General features: G+C 40.3%; 2 protein-coding genes across 3 annotated transcripts; both read left to right on the top strand.

The window, feature by feature from the left end:
* The first annotated feature begins 2,038 nt into the window (after positions 1–2,038).
* On the top strand, positions 2,039–6,413 carry LOC124876025 (cytosolic sulfotransferase 2-like). The gene is made up of 8 exons (XM_047378498.1): positions 2,039–2,195; positions 2,634–2,772; positions 2,939–3,067; positions 4,855–4,955; positions 5,086–5,212; positions 5,828–5,925; positions 6,001–6,175; positions 6,261–6,413. Exons 1-8 carry the CDS (start codon positions 2,175–2,177, stop codon positions 6,383–6,385), a joined length of 915 nt encoding a protein of 304 aa, XP_047234454.1. The 5' UTR covers positions 2,039–2,174; the 3' UTR covers positions 6,386–6,413.
* A 2,291-nt stretch (positions 6,414–8,704) lies between these two features.
* On the top strand, positions 8,705–16,524 carry LOC124855267 (cytosolic sulfotransferase 1-like). Of its 2 annotated transcripts, XM_047345098.1 has the most exons (8): positions 8,705–8,818; positions 11,565–11,703; positions 11,777–11,905; positions 14,569–14,669; positions 14,750–14,876; positions 14,963–15,060; positions 15,917–16,091; positions 16,189–16,524. In XM_047345098.1, the coding sequence occupies exons 2-8, from the start codon at positions 11,565–11,567 to the stop codon at positions 16,299–16,301; spliced, it is 882 nt and encodes a 293-aa protein (XP_047201054.1). In that variant the 5' UTR covers positions 8,705–8,818; the 3' UTR covers positions 16,302–16,524. The 2 variants fall into 2 exon arrangements, with proteins under 2 accessions (XP_047201054.1, XP_047200982.1); XM_047345026.1 differs by lacking the exon at positions 8,705–8,818 and having other exon boundaries at positions 11,430–11,703.
* Positions 16,525–18,119: the final 1,595 nt, after the last annotated feature.

An 18,119-nucleotide genomic window follows, 5' to 3' on the forward strand; every position in this document is an offset into this window, starting at 1 on the left:
AAACTCACATAAGAGAATAAACCATCATGCAAATCGAACAGAACACAAGGAAATAACTAAGAAATTCAACACAAGGAATACATTTATATGGAAAGAACTTACTAACATAAATAAACCCAGAAATGATCAGAAACCAAACGCAAAAGAAAACCAAACGCAAACACCTGTGGATCATGACAGATTGTTGCTAACGTTACATTTAAAAGCTAATTGTTCCAGTTTTGATCTGCACAAACTGTAGTTGTAGTTATGCTCAGTTTTTGTAAACAAATTTAAAAAACATGTTTTGTTCATTCTTCTAAATCTAACCATATACACTGCTCAAAAAAAGAAAGGGAATACTTAAACAACAAAATGTAACTCCAAGTACATCAAACTTCTGTGAAATCAAACTGTTAGTAAGCAACACCGATTGACTGTTGTGCAAATGGAAAAGACAACAGGGGGAAATCTTTGGCGATTAGCAAGACACTCAATAATGGAGTGGTTCTGCAGGTGGGGACCACAGACCACTTCTCAGTACCTATGCTTTTTGGCTGATGTTTTGGTCACTTTTGAATGTTGGTGGTGCTTTCACACTCGTGGTAGCATGAGACGGACTCTACAACCCACACAAGTGGCTCAGGTAGTGCAGCTCATCCAGGATGGCACATCAATGCCGCTGTGGCAAGAAGGTTTGCTGTGTTTGTCAGCGTAGTGTCAAGAGCCTGGAGGTGCTACCAGGAGACAGGCCAGTACACCAGGAGACGTGGAGGAGGACGTAGGAGGGCAACAACCCAGCAGCAGGATCGCTACCTCCGCCTTTGTGCAAGGAGGAACAGGAGGAGCACTGCCAGAGCCCTGCAAAATGACCTCCAGCAGGCCACAAATGTGCATGTGTCTGCACAAACGGTTAGAAACCGACTCCATGAGGATGGTATGAGGGCCCGACGTCCACAAATGGGGGTTGTGCTCACAGCCCAACACCGTGCAGGACGCTTGGCATTTGCCAGAGAACACCAGGATTGGTAAATTTGCCACTGGCGCCCTGTGCTCTTCACAGATGAAAGCAGGTTCACACTGAGCACATGTGACAGACGTGACAGAGTCTGGAGACACCGTGGAGAGCGATCTACTGCCTGCAACATCCTTCAGCATGACTGGTTTGGCAGTGGGTCAGTAATGGTGTGGGGTGGCATTTCTTTGGAGGGCCAGACAGCCCTCCATGTGCTCGCCAGAGGTAGCCTGACTGCCATTAGGTACTGAGATGAGATCCTCAGACGCCTTGTGAGACCATATGCTGGTGCGGTTGGCCCTGGGTTCCTCCTAATGCAGGACAATGCTAGACCTCATGTGGCTGGAGTGTGTCAGCAGTTACTGCAAGATGAAGACATTGAAGCTATGGACTGGCCCGCCCGTTCCCCAGACCTGAATCCGATTGAGCACATCTGGGACATCTTGTCTCGCTCCATCCACCAACGTCACGTTGCACCACAGACTGTCCAGGAGTTGGTGGATGCTTTAGTCCAGGTCTGGGTGGAGATCCCTCAGGAGACCATCCGCCATCTCATCAGGAGCATGCCCAGGCGTTGTAGGGAGGTCATACAGGCACATGGAGGCCACACACAATATTGAGCCTCATTTCGACTTGTTTTAAGGGCATTACATCAAAGTTGGATCAGCCTGTAGTGTGTTTTTCCACTTTAATTTTGTGTGTGACTCTAAATCCAGGCCTCCATTGGTTAATGAATTTAATTTCCATTGATGATTTTTGTGTGATTTTGTTGTCAGCACATTCAACTTTGTACAGAACAAAGTATTCAATGAGAATATTTCCTTTATTCAGATCTAGGATGTGTTATTTGAGTGTTCCCTTTATTTTTTTGAGCAGTGTATTTATGTATCATAAATGTAAGACATGTTACTGATCAAATGTCTTCATTATTATGTCAGAAGACATAAAACTTTGAAGTTGAAAGAAGGCCGTGCTGAGTTTTTACCAGTGCTTTTTATTTGTGTGTATCTGAGAGAACATGGAGGCAAAAGTTCAGACCTCGAGAGATAAGGAGGGGCTGGAAGTTAGAACAAACTCAGAAAGTGGGCCTATTCTAACAGAGAAGGGTTATGTAATTTGAGTAGAGGTGGACAAACCAGCTTTCTCTGTGAAAAGACGGCAGACCGACTTCAGCAGCAGCATGTCTCTCAATTTCGACAAGGTATGTGATCCCTTGCTGTCTTTTTTTTTTTCTTGTGCAACTTCCTTTTTGCACTTGTAACCCTATTGAGTTTAGCTCTTTTTAAGCTCTTGGTGCTCAAATAATAGGAATGGGTTTTTGAGGAAGTTGCTTTAAATGCACACAGGGTCGCCTTGCAAGTGCATTCAATTGCATCAGACAAGAGCGGCAAATTTCACCCCTTCCTTTTCTCAATGTCTTCCAGGCTTTCACTAAACTGAATGTAACTTCAAGCATTCTCATTGAATATGAGAAGACACATTTGGTCTAATTGTTTTTCTAAAAAGGGCTTTTTTTAAATAACATCTGACATCTCTACTGTGTTTGACATTGCTTTACCCTGTTCTCCAGCTCACAAGGAAAATCTGGATCTTCTTAAACTTTTCTGTTTTAATATCTTTGCTGTTTCCTCTATGAAAGATGGAATTACCTCCTCGGCCAAAGCTGTTTGACTTCCATGGAGTCTCAATGACACACTTTTTCACACAAAACTGGGAAAATGTCCAAAATTTTCAGGCCAGACCAGATGATATCCTTATTGCAACATATCCTAAAGCAGGTCAGTCTCCAACATCTTTACATGTTTTATTGATCAAATATCAGTGTGTGTGTGTGTGTGTGTGTGTGTGTGTGTGTGTGTGTTTGTGTGTGTGTTGTGTGTGCTAGCATGTGAGAGACTAGTTCAGCAGCTGGAATCATTGTACATGTCTGCCTCTTCTCTTCAGGGACCACATGGGTCTCCCAAATCCTTGACATGCTGTATTTTGGCCAGACGTCTCCAGAGCGTCTGACGACGCTCCCTATCTACGAGAGAGTGCCTTTTTTGGAGATGACCATCCCAAACTTGGTGACAGGTTAAAGATAACATGCAATCTGTGATTTATTAAGCTAAGTTTGAATCTCAATAGACTGTCAAACATAAGCCCATAAAAAGCAAGTTTTAATGTCATAATCTGTATGACTAAGGCTTGTTCTCTACCTTAGTTTTGAGTTTTAAGGTTTCTTGGTTTTATTTTGAGTTTAGTTATGCTCTGTTTAGTGATACTTTTACTTATACCCATGTGTCTCTGTTTTTATTTGTTATTTTTTCTGGTCCTTCTCTGTAATTTTTTCTTATTTTAGGTAATTGTCCCCAGTTCCTCCTCATTCAATGACCTCTAGCCTCCTACCTGTCAGGTGCTTAGTCAGAAATTAACCTTACCTGTTTCCTATCCCATGTATTGTCTGTATATTTCAGATCCTTCTGGTGTGCACTGCTTTGCTGTCTGCTGTTTCAGTGCTGATTTTTGCTTTACTCATAGTACTGACTTGATCATATTTTACATTTCTACCTGGATTCTTGTTTTTAAAATATAATTTATTCTTTATTGAAACTGTTTTTGTTTCTGTTTACATGCCTTCTGCATTTTGATCCTTGAGCATTCACAATATAAACCTGACTGAAGGGTCTGAACACCCACACTGAACAATTGGTAAACGGAGAAAAGGAGACCCACCACAAACACTGTACTGTACCTGTCTTTCCACTCCGGTGATGGCTGGCACCCTGTTTCTGGGTCTCATCTTCCTAACTACAGTGCAAAGCATGACACCACAGACATCACTGTAGTGCCTCACTGGTTCCTGAGGGTCTGATTGGTGAGGCCTCAACTTTTTCTAAGGGTTTGACCACTGAACGTCATTCTTCTCTGAAGGTCTGTAGACTGACACAAAACACACTAGTTCCAGTTATCTGCTGCAGAGCAGCAGTCCTGTCCTTTATCATCAGCATCTTTATCTCCACCTGAGTGGCCGTAATCTGTGCCAAAACTGCCATCATCATCCTTACTCCTCAGATTCATTTGATGTCACCTTCTGTGGTTAGCTCTGTGGCTGTCTCCCTGTCTTCCTTTGTCTCTCCGCTAATCAGCACTGCCACCTGGATGTCCAACAGAAACACCCTCTCTGGCATCCATGGTCATGACTGTCTCTGCATCATCCTTCTGGGATGTCTTTCCTAGGTTCTGTGGTAGTCTGCCCTCCTGAAAGGCCTGTGGACCGTTCACCTGAATTCACCTGTCTAATGGGAACTGTTGACTTTGTGCCTTCTTTTCGTGTGGTAGTATCAGTAGTGGCTGAAGATTGCTAAGTGGGTTTATTGATGAGTGCCCTTGCCATAACATACACTTTGTTCGGTACCTGTGATGTTCTTCAGATCTCTCATTGTAAAAAAAAAAAAAAAATGATATACATTCAATGCTGAATTCTGGCCTTTGGAGTCTGTGACAAGGAAAAACTGATAAGAAAACCTAATAAGAGATAACCTTAAATCAGCGGCAGCAATACTAAAATGTAACTTATTATTAAAGCAACAACTGACTCTCAACTCTCAGCGCCTCGGCCACAATCTGATGGATACTTCGCAATCGTTTATTATGATTATCTTGATTTCACTCCCCATACAGTTTCTGATTTCCTTTTATTTATTTCAATTTATTTTAAAAACCTACTACTTTAACATTGATGTGCAGCTTTATTAATTATTGCAGAGTGTGTTTATTTTTATTTTTATCTGATTAGTGCTAAACTGTTTTTTGCATTTTATACAGAAGGAGAATATCTTTATTTATTCAATTTTTTGCTTGTTTGTTTTCCCACACAGGGAAAGACCAGGCAGATGAGCTTCCCACCACCCCTCGACTCATCAAAACCCACTTTCCTGTGCAGTTTGTGCCAAAGTCCTTTTGGGAGCAGAACTGCCGGGTACAGACGCCCCTCTGTTGTTCTTGTCGTCATGTAAAGAAAATACGAAGTTGAAATGTGAACTGATGCTGATAGTAGCATAGCTGGCAAAACTAAACCTGATTTTAACAGATGCTTGTTTCTTTTGTAGATAATCTATGTAGCCCGCAATGCAAAGGACAACATGGTGTCCTATTACCACTTTGACTGCATGAACCAAGGCCAGCCTGAAGCTGGAGACTGGAACAGCTTCTTCCAGAGATTCATGGATGGAAACAGTATGTATGAAACTATTGTATTCTGTCTTCATACAGTTGTAAGTAAACATTTTTATTTACTGTAAAAAAACAAAAATACAATGTGGTCTAAAAAAATGCGTATTATGTATAACAACACCAATTACCCATATCATTAATTGCACATAAACTAAGTCAAATCTCAGCTAGCTTGATCTTATTAGTCTTTATTGTTAGTTGGGACAAAACATTGGCTCACTTTTATTTACTCAGTCAAGAATGGAGTCCTTCTTGCATGCTTTCCAATTCATGCAAAGTCCCTGTAGTAAGACCTCAGGCCAGAATTTGAGCCAAGAACCTCATGGCTGCAAGGCAACACTGCTACCAAGTGTGCCACTGTGTAGACTAGCATATCTAATGCAATTTGGCATCCAGCATGTAGATTACTTCCTCCTTGTTATTTTGTCAGTTTTAAAAAAATGTTTTGTCTGTATTTGGCTTAGTTTTGGTAAATAGGTGACAGTAATTTTTCTTGTGTTTCTTTAAGATTGTTTTATATGTTTGTAAAGACCTGAATTGAAAGAAGGGTGTACTTCTTGATGATATACCAAATTCCTCCACATGAAGCCCTCCTTGTTTTGTTATTCTGCCCTCCAGTGGTGTTTGGCCCCTGGTATGACCACGTGAACGGTTGGTGGAAGAAGAAAGAAACCCATTCAAACATCCACTACATGTTCTATGAAGATATGATTGAGGTAACATGTCTTCATTTGCACATTTCTCCTTACTTTATCACTAAGTGGTTGTGATGTTTCTGGTCATATTTACAGGACACCGGACGTGAAATAGACAAACTCTGTGCCTTTATCGGTTTGTCTCCGTCTGCTGAGGAGAAGGAAAAGATCACAAGTGGAGTGCAGTTTGACAACATGAAAAAGAACAAGATGGCCAACTATTCCACGCTACCAATTATGAATTTCAAAGTGTCTCCCTTCATGAGAAAAGGTTTGATGAATAACAGCGTATTGCAAAAATATTGGAATTGACTTCCAAACACCAGTGCAAGCATCTTATGTCTGCATTTCTACAGGAAAGGTTGGTGACTGGAAGAACTACTTCACTGTGGCTCAGAATGAACAGTTTGATGCAGACTACAAGAAAAAGATGAAGGACCCTACTCTGCAGCTCCGCTGTGTAATCCGAATAACACAATAATAAAGAGGACATAACTGAATAAATGTGACTTTTACAGCATCATTCTTGTCTAAAAGTAACTGTGTAGAGGCGAGAGCTTATATAGAGGCTATTTGTCCTTGATGCGGCTGTCCAGGGTTCGATCCCCCCGACCCTGGGACCTTTGCAGCATGTCTTCACACCCTTCACTCTCCCCATTTCCTGTCTTTGTATTGTGAAATAAAACCAACTACTGCCACAAAAAAAAAAAAAAAAGTGCTGCAAGTTCAACATGTGAAAAATGTACATGAGCCCATTTTGTGCTGATTTCAGGTTAGTTCTTAAAATATTAAGCAGAACCCAACAAACTGATTGAATCCAAACATAAATAAGACAACAATGGGCCACAAACAATCAGGATTTAGCCCAGAAGTTGATCTCCAACAGAAAGAACAAAAAGGATAAAGAAGGTTATCAGACAGACCCGTCATAAATTTGGTGCAACTGCTGACAAAATCTTTTACAGTTTAAGTCTTTAATTGCATTTCAGTTCCCGAAGAAAGCATTATGTTGAAGCCACAAAACACTATGTTTTTTTCCACCATGAGAAATGTTTTATCAGAAAAGTCACTAATCTGCTTTTGTCTTGGGTTGAACTTAAAACCCAGAGGGGAAACCTCAGTGGGTAGCAGGCAGAGATCTCCACAGTGCAGGTAAGAGGCGGGTGGCTTTAGGCTGAATAATCCAAGGGCTAGGCTGGCTCAATAATCCGGGAACAGAAACAGGGTCAATGATCGGAACAAGAGACAAGGGGCAGGCAGAGAGGCAAAATCCAAGAGACAAGGCAAGGTCAAGAAACAATGATCAGACAGGAAGGAACGCTGGATATCTACTCACACAATGGCTTTCAAAAATCTGGCACTGTCTGCTTGTCAGAGTCAGTATATATCAGGGAAGACACAGGTGCTTGGCATTCCACAGATTACGCTGCACTGCAGCAGTCACCAGGTGCATCTAATCTGCTGATTGCAGCCAGGGAGACAGGGTAGAGCAGGACAAGCAGACGTACCAGAATCATAACATGTTTGGACTTTACTGAATGTTACAACAAGTATCTATTGGCCAAAACTAATACAATGAAAGTGTTTAAAATACATTTGATTTTTAAAAAAAGAAAATATCCAGTTGGTGTTGAAACGGTAAACCAATTAGCTTCTAATTCAAAGCAGGGTCAGGGGAGTTGATGACCTTATATTATGGTGAGTTTTGATGTTTTGATCTAGAAAATGTAATTGTAATATGTGAAATCACAAGGATATCGATTTGTTTTCAGAGATTTGTTCAGTATTTCCATATCTACAAAACCCGAATTCAGTATTAGTAAAACAATCATCACAGAATAATAAAACAGTTCAGTATAAGTAAGGAAAGTTGCTGTTAGACAATTAAACATAAATGAAGCTGATTTCTCATTAAACTGTCTAAAGAAAAGCAACTTGTTGGTTTATCCAACATAAGGTTGTCATGTTCATTGAGTGGTGAAGACCCAAATGCAGGAAGTGGTTGGCAGGAACAGTGAAAGTTAGTGGTTTAGAAAATTAACAGTATAAAATGCACAAAAAGCAGGAGTCCACTGCAACAAAATCCAACATGACCTGGGGAATGACACCACAGAGGGCTTACTGTGGCTCAGTGGGTAGAGTAGTTGTCCTGCATTCAGAAAGTTGTTGGTTTTATTCCAGCTTCCTCCTGTCAAATGTCTTTGGGGCCCAACCAGTCTGCAGATTGGTGTGTGAATGTGTCTATGAGTGTGAATGAGACTCTTGTGTAAAGGGCCTTGAGTGGTCAGTTTGACTATTCAATCCATTTACAAGGAGGAAAACCCCCATAGAAATCAAAAGTTAACTGATACTGAGAGGTTTAAATACTGCTGCTGTGGGAGAAGCAGGAAAGTGGACAGTCCGTATTCATAAATCTAAATATCAGAGGAGGAAGGATAAACACCAGCAGGAAAACACAAGAAAACAGTAACTACAAAGAGGATGATGAGGTACAAGAATGGGTCAAACAATGAACTTCAGGAAAAGGAATGACCATAAAATGAGAAGTAAATTGAGCAAAGGGGAAGACAAATTACCAAAATAAACAGTAACACATCTGCAAAGAGAGAAAAAAAGAAGGCTAAATAAAAATAATGAATTAATAATACAAAACCGCAAAATGAACAGAAAGCTAAAACCTCAAGGATCATGACAAAAGTATTTCTTGAGCAAGAAAATTAAATCTTGGTTAAACCCATTTTGCCTTTAATGTCCTGCATGATGCATGTAAATCACATTTGTGTCAGTGAGAAAAAAAATGCTCCTGTAAAAATGAGGAAGTTGTGCAAGAGGTTATACTAAATATTGCACAATAAACAGATTTCTTTAGGTTGGAAGACTCTCACACACGACTACGTCTTACTGTCTTAACCAGGTGAGTGCGGCTTTCTTTTCCTTAAGGAAGAAAATCTAATGTCATGTTATGGTGTAGAAAAGGTTTTAAGCTGCTGAACTCGAACATTGACTGACAGTTTTATATATCACCTCTGTGCTCACAGAGATAAAGAACTTACAAGCAATATAATATAATATAGTATGATCATTAAGACAGAGCATGTGTATTTTAATTAGGTTTTGTGTTAAGATTTCATCGCTCAGGCATTAGACTTTGGGCTTAATTTTCCCTGGGAGGACATTTGTTTTCACTACTTAAAAGATGTCCTTCCTGAAAGATAAAGAGGGTAACAATAAAGACCCATTAGACGTGACACAGTTATCACAAACACACCTGTTTATTAAGTGACTTGAGAAACAGACTTTGGAACTACAGAGAACCACAGTGAGATCCATTATCCACAAGAAAACAATTGTAAACCTTACCAGGAGTGGCCATCTTACCAGAATTTCTCTAGGAGCTCATCTACAACTTATTTAGGATGTCACAAAAGGACCCAGAACAACATCTAAAGCACTGCAGACTTGGAATAATTGATGGACATAAGAACCCTGCTCTCTAGCAGAAAAAGTTGAAGGAAAATGTGTGACCATATATTTGTGATCTCAGGCGCACTTATGCACCAAGGCGATGATTCAAAGCACAACAGCAAGTCCACTAGTGAAAACAAATAAAAGAAGGTTTTTAAGTGGTCTAGGCCAAGTCTAGACTTATATCAGGCTGTGATGCTGGGAAATGACTTTGAAAAGACAGTTCAAGCTGGAAAACCCTCCGTTGTGGGGGAATAAAAACAATTCTGGAAAGCAGAGGGGGTCAAATATTTACCACAGTGATGTAAAAGTGCCATTGTCAGTCATTGGAAATGCTTTGTGGCAGCTGCTGCTTCCATGGTTGTTTCAACCAGTTATTAGGTTTAGGGGGCAGGTTGGTTCAGATAGCTTTTCCCACTAACAACTGAAACCATAATTTTAAACGGTGTTTGGTATTTACTCTGATTAAACACTGCTCAAAAAAATAAAGGGAACACTCAAATAACACATCCTAGAACTGAATTAATGAAATATTCGCATTGAATACTTTGTTCTGTACAAAGTTGAATGTGCTGACAACAAAATCCCACAAAAATCATCAATGGAAATCAAATTTATTAACCAATAGAGGGCTGGATTTGGAGTCACACACAAAATTAAAATGGAAAAACACACTACAGGCTGATCCAACTTTGATGTAATGTCCTTAGAACAAGTCGAAATGAGGCTCAGTATTGTGTGTGGCCTCCACGTGCCTGTATGACCTCCCTACAACACCTGGGCATGCTCCTGATGAGACGGCGGATGGTCTCCTGAGGGATCTCCTCCCAGACCTGGACTAAAGCATCCACCAACTCCTGGACAGTCTGTGGTGCAACGTGACGTTGGTGGATGGAGCGAGACATGATATCCCAGATGTGCTCAATCGGATTCAGGTCTGGGGAACGGGCGGGCCAGTCCAGCTTCAATGTCTTCATCTTGCAGGAACTGCTGACACACCCCAGCCACATGAGGTCTAGCATTGTCCTGCATTAGGAGGAACCCAGGGCCAACCGCAAAAGCATATGGTCTCACAAGGGGTCTGAGGATCTCATCTCGGTACCTAATGGCAGTCAGGCTACCTCTGGTGAGAACATGGAGGGCCATGCGACCCTCCAAAGAAATGCCACCCCACACCATTATTGACCCACTGTCAAACCGGTCATGCTGAAGGATGTCACAGGCAGTAGATCGCTCTCCACGGTGTCTCCAGATGCTGTCACGTCTGTCACATGTGCTCAGTGTGAACCTGCTTTCATCTGTGAAGAGCACAGGGCGCCAGTGGCGAATTTGCCAAACCTGGTGTTCTCTGGCAAATGCCAAGCGTCCTGCACGGTGTTGGGCTGTGAGCACAACCCCCATTTGTGGACGTCGGGCCCTCATACCATCCTCATGGAGTCGGTTTCTAACCGTTTGTGCAGACACATGCACATTTGTGGCCTGCTGGAGGTCATTTTGCAGGGCTCTGGCAGTGCTCCTCCTGTTCCTCCTTGCACAAAGGCGGAGGTAGCGGTCCTGCTGCTGGGTTGTTGCCCTCCTATAGCCTCCTCCACGTCTCCTGGTGTACTGGCCTGTCTCCTCGTAGCGCCTCCAGGCTCTGGACACTACGCTGGCAGACATAGCAAACCTTCTTGCCACAGCGGCATTGATGTGCCATCCTGGATGAGCTGCACTACCTGAGCCACTTGTGTGGGTTGTAGAGTCCGTCTCATGCTACCACGAGTGTGAAAGCACCACCAACATTCAAAAGTGACCAAAACATCAGCCAGAAAGCAAAGGTACTGAGAATTGGTCTGTGGTCCCCACCTGCAGAACCACTCCTTTATTGAATGTCTTGCTAATCGCCACAGATTTCCCCCTGTTGTCTATTCCATTTGCACAACAGCATGAGAAAATGATTGTCAATCAGTGTTGCTTCCTAAGTCTACAGTTTGATTTCACAGAAGTTTGATTTACTTGGAGTTATATTGTGTTATATTGTGTTCGCTTTATTTTTTTGAGCAGTGTATTTGTCTAATCTTAAAATGTGATAATCTGAAACATTTAAGTGTGACAAAAATGCAAAAACAAAAACAAAAAAAATCTGTAAGAAGGTAAATACTTTTTCATATTTAAAATGCAAAGAACACAAAATAAAGTTATCTTGAGCTTCGCAGATGGAGCTCCTACCTCGGCCAACTCTGTTTGACTTTCATGGAATCTCCATGATCAAACACTTCACCGACAACTGGGACAACATTCAGAGCTTCGAGGCAAGGCCAGATGATATTCTAATAGCTACTTACCCTAAAGCAGGTGAGCTCCAGTACGTAGAACCTTTGCCTTGATTTCAGTTTATTATATCTGAGTATAATTGTTTCCATTCCAGGAACCACATGGGTTTCTTACATCCTGGATCTTCTCTACTTTGGGGACACAATTTCAGACTGTCGTTCTTCTGTTCCTCTGCATGAGAGAGTGCCTTTCCTGGAGATCAGTGTACCTTCTCGAGCTACAGGTTCATCATGTTCACTGTGTGTGGTGCCAACATGGGACACCTCAACAGTTTTTAAAAAATCTTTCAAGTATTGGTCCGACTGTAGATTTGTTCATAAGCTTCTATTTTCCTTTAAAATGTAAAATAAAAAAAATATTGATCTATCAATGTACTCAGGATATGCATTTAAATCACTAAATGAAAATGAACTCCCCCCCATAACTCAACAACCATATCAACTTCAAAAGGTAAAGCATAACTTTGAAAAATGCTTTAGTTACATTTATTTTATAGGGGTTTATAGGAATACATTTATTTAAATAAAAGGTTGGATTTTTTTACATTTTTTGGGGTGATATTTTGCTACTGCAATGAAAGATGAACCTTAAACCTTTAGTTTAAGGATTTCTACACACCTTCACCAGAAGTGCCAATAAATGTTGTATATTTTCAAAGTCATGTAAAAAGATTAGGACACACCCTTAAATATGATTCACTGTTATTCATTGACAAATGTTCACATTTTGACATCTAATCTCATATTTTATGTCTGGAAAGTGAAGGGGTTTAATTGATCTCAAACTACAAAAAAACAAAAACAAACTTGTTTTACTCATTAAACAAAAGATATTAAGAAATATGTTTTTTCTAACAAAGTAAAAAGTTAGCACACCGTTCTAATAGTTAGTCTTTTCCTCTTTTGGTTAAATAAATTCAGTGAGTTCCATAAAAGTTATGAACAGGACCGGTGCCAAGGGCCAAGGGCCGGAGGGGGTCTGGTTTGGGGATTAATGGATTTCGTCTCTTTGTTTTGCTGATGACGTGGTCCTGCTGGCCCCCTCTAGCCAAGAGGTACAGCATGCGCTAGGGCAGTTCGCAGCCGAGTGTGGGATGAAGATCAGCTCCTCCAAGTCCGAGGCCATAGTTCTCAACCGGAAAAGGGTGGTTTGTCCTCTTCAGGTTGGAGGGGAGTTCCTGCCTCAAGTGGAGGAGTTCAAGTATCTCGGGCTCTTGTTCACGAGTGAGCGAAGAATGGAGCGGGAGATCGACAGATGGATCGGTGCAGCTGCCGCAGTAATGGGGGCGCTGTGCCGGTCCATTGTGGTGAAGAGAGAGCTGAGCCGAAAGCGAAGCTCTCGATTTACCGGTCGGTCTACGTTCCTACCCTCACCTATGGCCATGAACTTTGGGTCATGACCGAAAGAATGAGATCCCTGATACAAGCGGCTGAAATGAGCTTCCTCCGTAGGGTGGCCGGGCACTCCCTTAGAGATAGGGTGAGGAGCTCGGCCATCTGGGAGGGGCTCGGAGTAGAGCCACTGCTCCTCCACATCGAGAGGAGCCAGTTGAGGTGGCTTGGGCATCTATATCGGATGCCTCCTGGACGCCTTCCTCGGGAGGTGTTCCAGGCACGTCCCACCCGGTCCCGGATAAAGCGGAAGACAACGAGTACGAGTACAAGAACTTCAGTGAGATGCTTCTTGTGGCAATCTGCCAGGATAAATTTGTCCCACTTCTTAAGGTTACTGTGGCTCAGTGGGATGTACCCCAGGGCAAGGCACTTAACCTCAAGTTGTATGAATGTGTGCTTGTTTGTGAATGCGATTGGGTGACTCTAGTGTAAAGCGCGTTGAGTATGACTGTAAAGGCACTATGTAATTTCAGTCAATTTACCATTCCTCACCTTCACCTCACTTTCATATCGACAGTAGGAAAAGCATGCTGTATGACCCATGGTGACATTTTAAGGTTTTGGGGAGTTCCTTTACCATATTTCTGACCTATTTTAAGGTGAACCTGCTTGAACTGCTAGACCTAGACATGCTGAGAAATGTAGTCTATTTTCCATACAGCTTAATGGCTGATTTCATATTCTTTTGAGAACTCTTTATATCCCTTAACAGACTCATAAGTTTCTCATAACGTCCTACAGTCTTTTTTTTTTTAAGCCTGCAGTGTTTTAGAAATATTTCACCTTGAAATAGAGAGTAACAAAATTCTAATCACTTGTGTGATGTGATGGGCATGTATGTAATTTTAACAATTTTAGCCAATAAATGTGGGAGTGTCCTATTTTTTCCTCTTCAGAAACTGCTTTACTTAGTCCATTTAATGGAAAATGTTAAAAGGTTTTTTAAATGTTCCTGCTTTATTGATAATGTTTACTTCTAGAATGTTCCAGTATTGTTAAAACTAACATAAAACACATCTGGGAATGTTACAAAAACACACCAGATGTTGTAGGGTGTCCTAATTTTTACACGACTGAGCTCTTTGACATTATAACGCTAAATGATGGTTTTCATACACAATTTTATCAGAAACAGCAAGACTCAAGCAGTTGGCTTTAAACAGAGTCTGAAAGCTCCTGTCACAAATAATAAACTAGTCTGAATTTGATGACCTGCTTTTTGAATGAGATACATGCTTCTTGATAGCAGGTGAATTTTAATAAAGAAATCGTAGTGAGTGTTTTTTAGCTAATAAATAAAAGTTATTACTGTGTACTTACATATTTGTAATATTTTTTTGCATATTAACACTGTTGAATCTTTGTTTTTATCAGTCTGTTATAAAAATGTTTAAAGAAGCAGACAATGTTCTTTGGATAAGCCATGTGAGCTGCAGAATCTAAACATGTCTGATTGAGTATCAGCTGAAAACGTATCTTTGTCCTGACAAAGGTAAAGATTTGGCAGACCAGCTCCCTACTGCTCCTCGTCTCATTAAAACCCACCTACCAGTTCAGCTTGTGCCAAAGTCATTCTGGGAGCAACGCAGCAGGGTAAAACACAGTCTCTTACACATGTGCACACTTAATGAAATCAACAGGTAAAACCTAATTTGTTGTTCATGCTTTAACAGATTATATATGTGGCGCGTAATGCAAAGGACAGTGCAGTTTCCTATTTCCATTTTGGACGCATGAACCATGTCTTGCCAGAACCAGAAGACTGGAGCTGCTTTCTTCAGAACTTTATGCAGGGAAAGGGTAAGTATAATAGTGTAATAGAGCCACAATATACTTTCATTTCAATTTGATATATTCTTAACAAACAGGTTGTTCTGTGCTTCCAGTGGTGTTTGGATCGTGGTATCAGCATGTGACCGCCTGGTGGGAAAAGAAGCAGACTTATTCTAATCTTCACTACATGTTCTATGAGGATTTAATTGAGGTGAGTGGAGTTGTGCTTGAAACAGCAACAACTCCAACAGTTAGAAATGATCTAATCATTTCCATTTCCATCTATGAAAAAACAGCTTTAATCTTGTTGGTGAGTACTCCCCCGATGTTTGGTTTGTTCCTTCAGAGCAAAGAATTAAACTTGAACATTTTTCTTTCACCCTTTAGTGGAATAAGAGCCGCTAACTTCAAATATCTTCAAATTGTGGGTATAAAAAGTATTTTGAAACAGATCCAGAAATTACTTTGAAGTTTTCTAAACAATTCTCTCTTGAAAATTTGATTGGACAATCTGAAAAGTGAGCATTTAATTTTTCACTTCGGAATGTCAATACTTTCTGAAGAACTCTGCTAATAACCCTGTAATTTAAGTCAGGGAATGTTTAACCAGAGAAACTTCAAACGCAAGCAGGACACTGACCCTCGAAAACTGGAATTGCCCAGCACTACTCCTGAACCACCAGTCCAGGCGTTTCCTTAGATCTTATTTGCCAAGCCTAAAATACTTTGTATAATTTGACAGTCACAAATCTGAGTGAACAAATATCACATTTGGGGTTCTTCAAGACCTCTTTTATTTAGTACCTTCATGGCCCCCTAACTTACAGCTACTAGGTGTGTCCATATTTTGTATGAAAAGATGGATATAATTTATTTCTAGTTTATTGCAATGAGGTCAGAAAGTTTATTTTTCATATTGGCTTATGTTAAAATGCATCTTTTTCTTTAAGTAATGCTCTAATTTGACACTTTCTTAAGAGCCTTGGCTTTGGTTTCTTAGGCAACATGTAAGTATTTTTTAATAATTCATAATAAGTTTTTTTAAATAATTTTTTAATAATTCATAGGACTCTGGACAAGAAATCAACAGACTTTGTTCATTCCTTGGCTTGTCCCCAACAGCTGAACAGAAGGAACATGTCAGAGATAAAGCGAAGTTTGACAATATGAAACAAAACAAAATGACCAACTTCTCCTCCATCCAAACGATGAACCACAGTGTATGTCCTTTCTTGAGGAAAGGTCTGTGAATTTTTTTACAGATAAAGTCTCATCTATTTTTAAATTTTCCCTAGATACAACTGAATTTATAACTGACTCAAGCCCATATTACTTCCAGGAACCATTGGAGACTGGAAGAACCATTTCACAGTTTCCCAGAATGAACAGTTTGATGAAGACTACAAGAATAAAATGAAGAACTCTGCTCTGTGCTTTCGCACTGAAATTTAAGGACCTTGCCTTAAGCCTTTTTATAATGAGTATGATTTGGTTTCCTTCCACAGTCTAATGAAACACAAGGGCTGTTTCACATACTGTGAATTGCTCCTAGGTGTGTGTGTGTGTGTGTATGTGTGTGTGTGTGTTCCTGTTTTGGCATCACAGTGAGAACAATCACCATCAAATTGAGGACCATTTGTACCAAAGTGAGGACCTTTTGCTGGTCCTCACGACCTATTTTGCTAACGGTTAGGTTTAGGACTAAGGTGTGAATTGAGTTTAGGTTAAGGTTAGGGTTAGGCATCCACTGGTAATGGTTAGGTTTAGGGTTATTGTCAGGGTTAGGGCATAGAAAGGGTTGAAAATGACTGAAAATCAATGGAAGTCAATGGGAGTCAACACATGGTCCTCACTACATATAGCAAAACAAGAGAGAGTGTGTGTGTGTGTGTGTGTGTGTGTGTGTGTGTGTGTGTGTGTGTGTGTGTGTGTGTGTGTGTGTGTGTGTGTGTGTGTGTGTGTATGTATATTGTCATCTTACCTGTTTGCCTCTGTATTCAAAAGAGTCCCTCAATTATACAAGAAGAAAGACTGTTAACCATTGGTAATCGTTAGTCTTATGATAGAGGAGGTATGACATTTTGCTGCAGTAGGATCATGCACTGACTCTAAACATGCCTGTTTTACCTGTTCGATCTACTAAAAATTTGGAATCAAACTACTTTTATTTTCTCCTTGTATCAATTAGATGGCATGATTTTTAGCCTGAATGATTCCTACCTTTACAGAGATCTTGAATTCTGCACGTTGTTACGTCTTCCAAAGTGTCTCTGGGTCATGCACACAGAGTCATTTTATGCTTATTTATAATTTTAAATATTCCTAATTATTAGGAATAATTCCTAATAATTCCTAATGATTGTTTCACACTTCAATGAATGCAGTGTTTTATTTAAGGATGTGAACTTGTTCCTTCAATGAGTATGTACTTTATGCTTCTGGAAGACAGACAATTTTCTGGCGGGTGATCTAATGACACAATTTAACTTCACTGCCCATCCAAACATCCAAGGCTGTCAGACAACATTTCTTTGCCTCCTTTTCCTTCCTCAGGGTAACCTAGGCCGGTTCTCAGGCCTATGTGGGATGAGGTTCTATCAGCAGGAAAAAGTATTAAGGAGCAGGTCTTCTTTTGACTGCCTGCTTCCTGATAGCCTGAGATGCAAGTGAATGATGTCTCATGAACCATTAGTCTATGTTTGGACATTCATTTATTATTTCAGACATTTACATTTCAATCCTTGTCTGTAAAAATAATTGCTTGCGCTTCGTTTGTTTGTTGTTGCATTTGTTGTTTGGTCTGTGTATTGCTGAAATAATAAAAATAAATACTTGTAAGTATAAATCAGTTTGATTAAGAATTTTTATTAGCTCATTGTGATTTTCTCATGAACTTTGGATATTTCTTTATTTATGGTTAAAATCATTAGGTGGGAATGAAAATAATTCCCTTTAGACTGATAAATACATAAAGTGACGACTGATCAATAAATCTAAGACTGATCATTTGTTTACAATCGTATGATTTTACATTGTACTAAAAGTAATTTAATTAAACCTGTGTGTAACAGTCTTCAGTAATCAAATATGATTCAGAGCATCGCAAAAAGTCTGGGCAGACTATCTGAAATGAAAAATAGAATGTACACAAATACTAACTAAAGCATCATTATGAACAAAAAAGGGGCCATTATTCCGAGACCGTACTGTAATGTTCATAATTAATGTAGCTTAGAGGGTAAATGGTTCATCTTAGTCAAGGTGATGAAC

The sequence above is a fragment of the Girardinichthys multiradiatus genome, chromosome 1, assembly GCF_021462225.1.
Source record: "Girardinichthys multiradiatus isolate DD_20200921_A chromosome 1, DD_fGirMul_XY1, whole genome shotgun sequence".
Lineage (NCBI taxonomy): Eukaryota > Metazoa > Chordata > Actinopteri > Cyprinodontiformes > Goodeidae > Girardinichthys > Girardinichthys multiradiatus.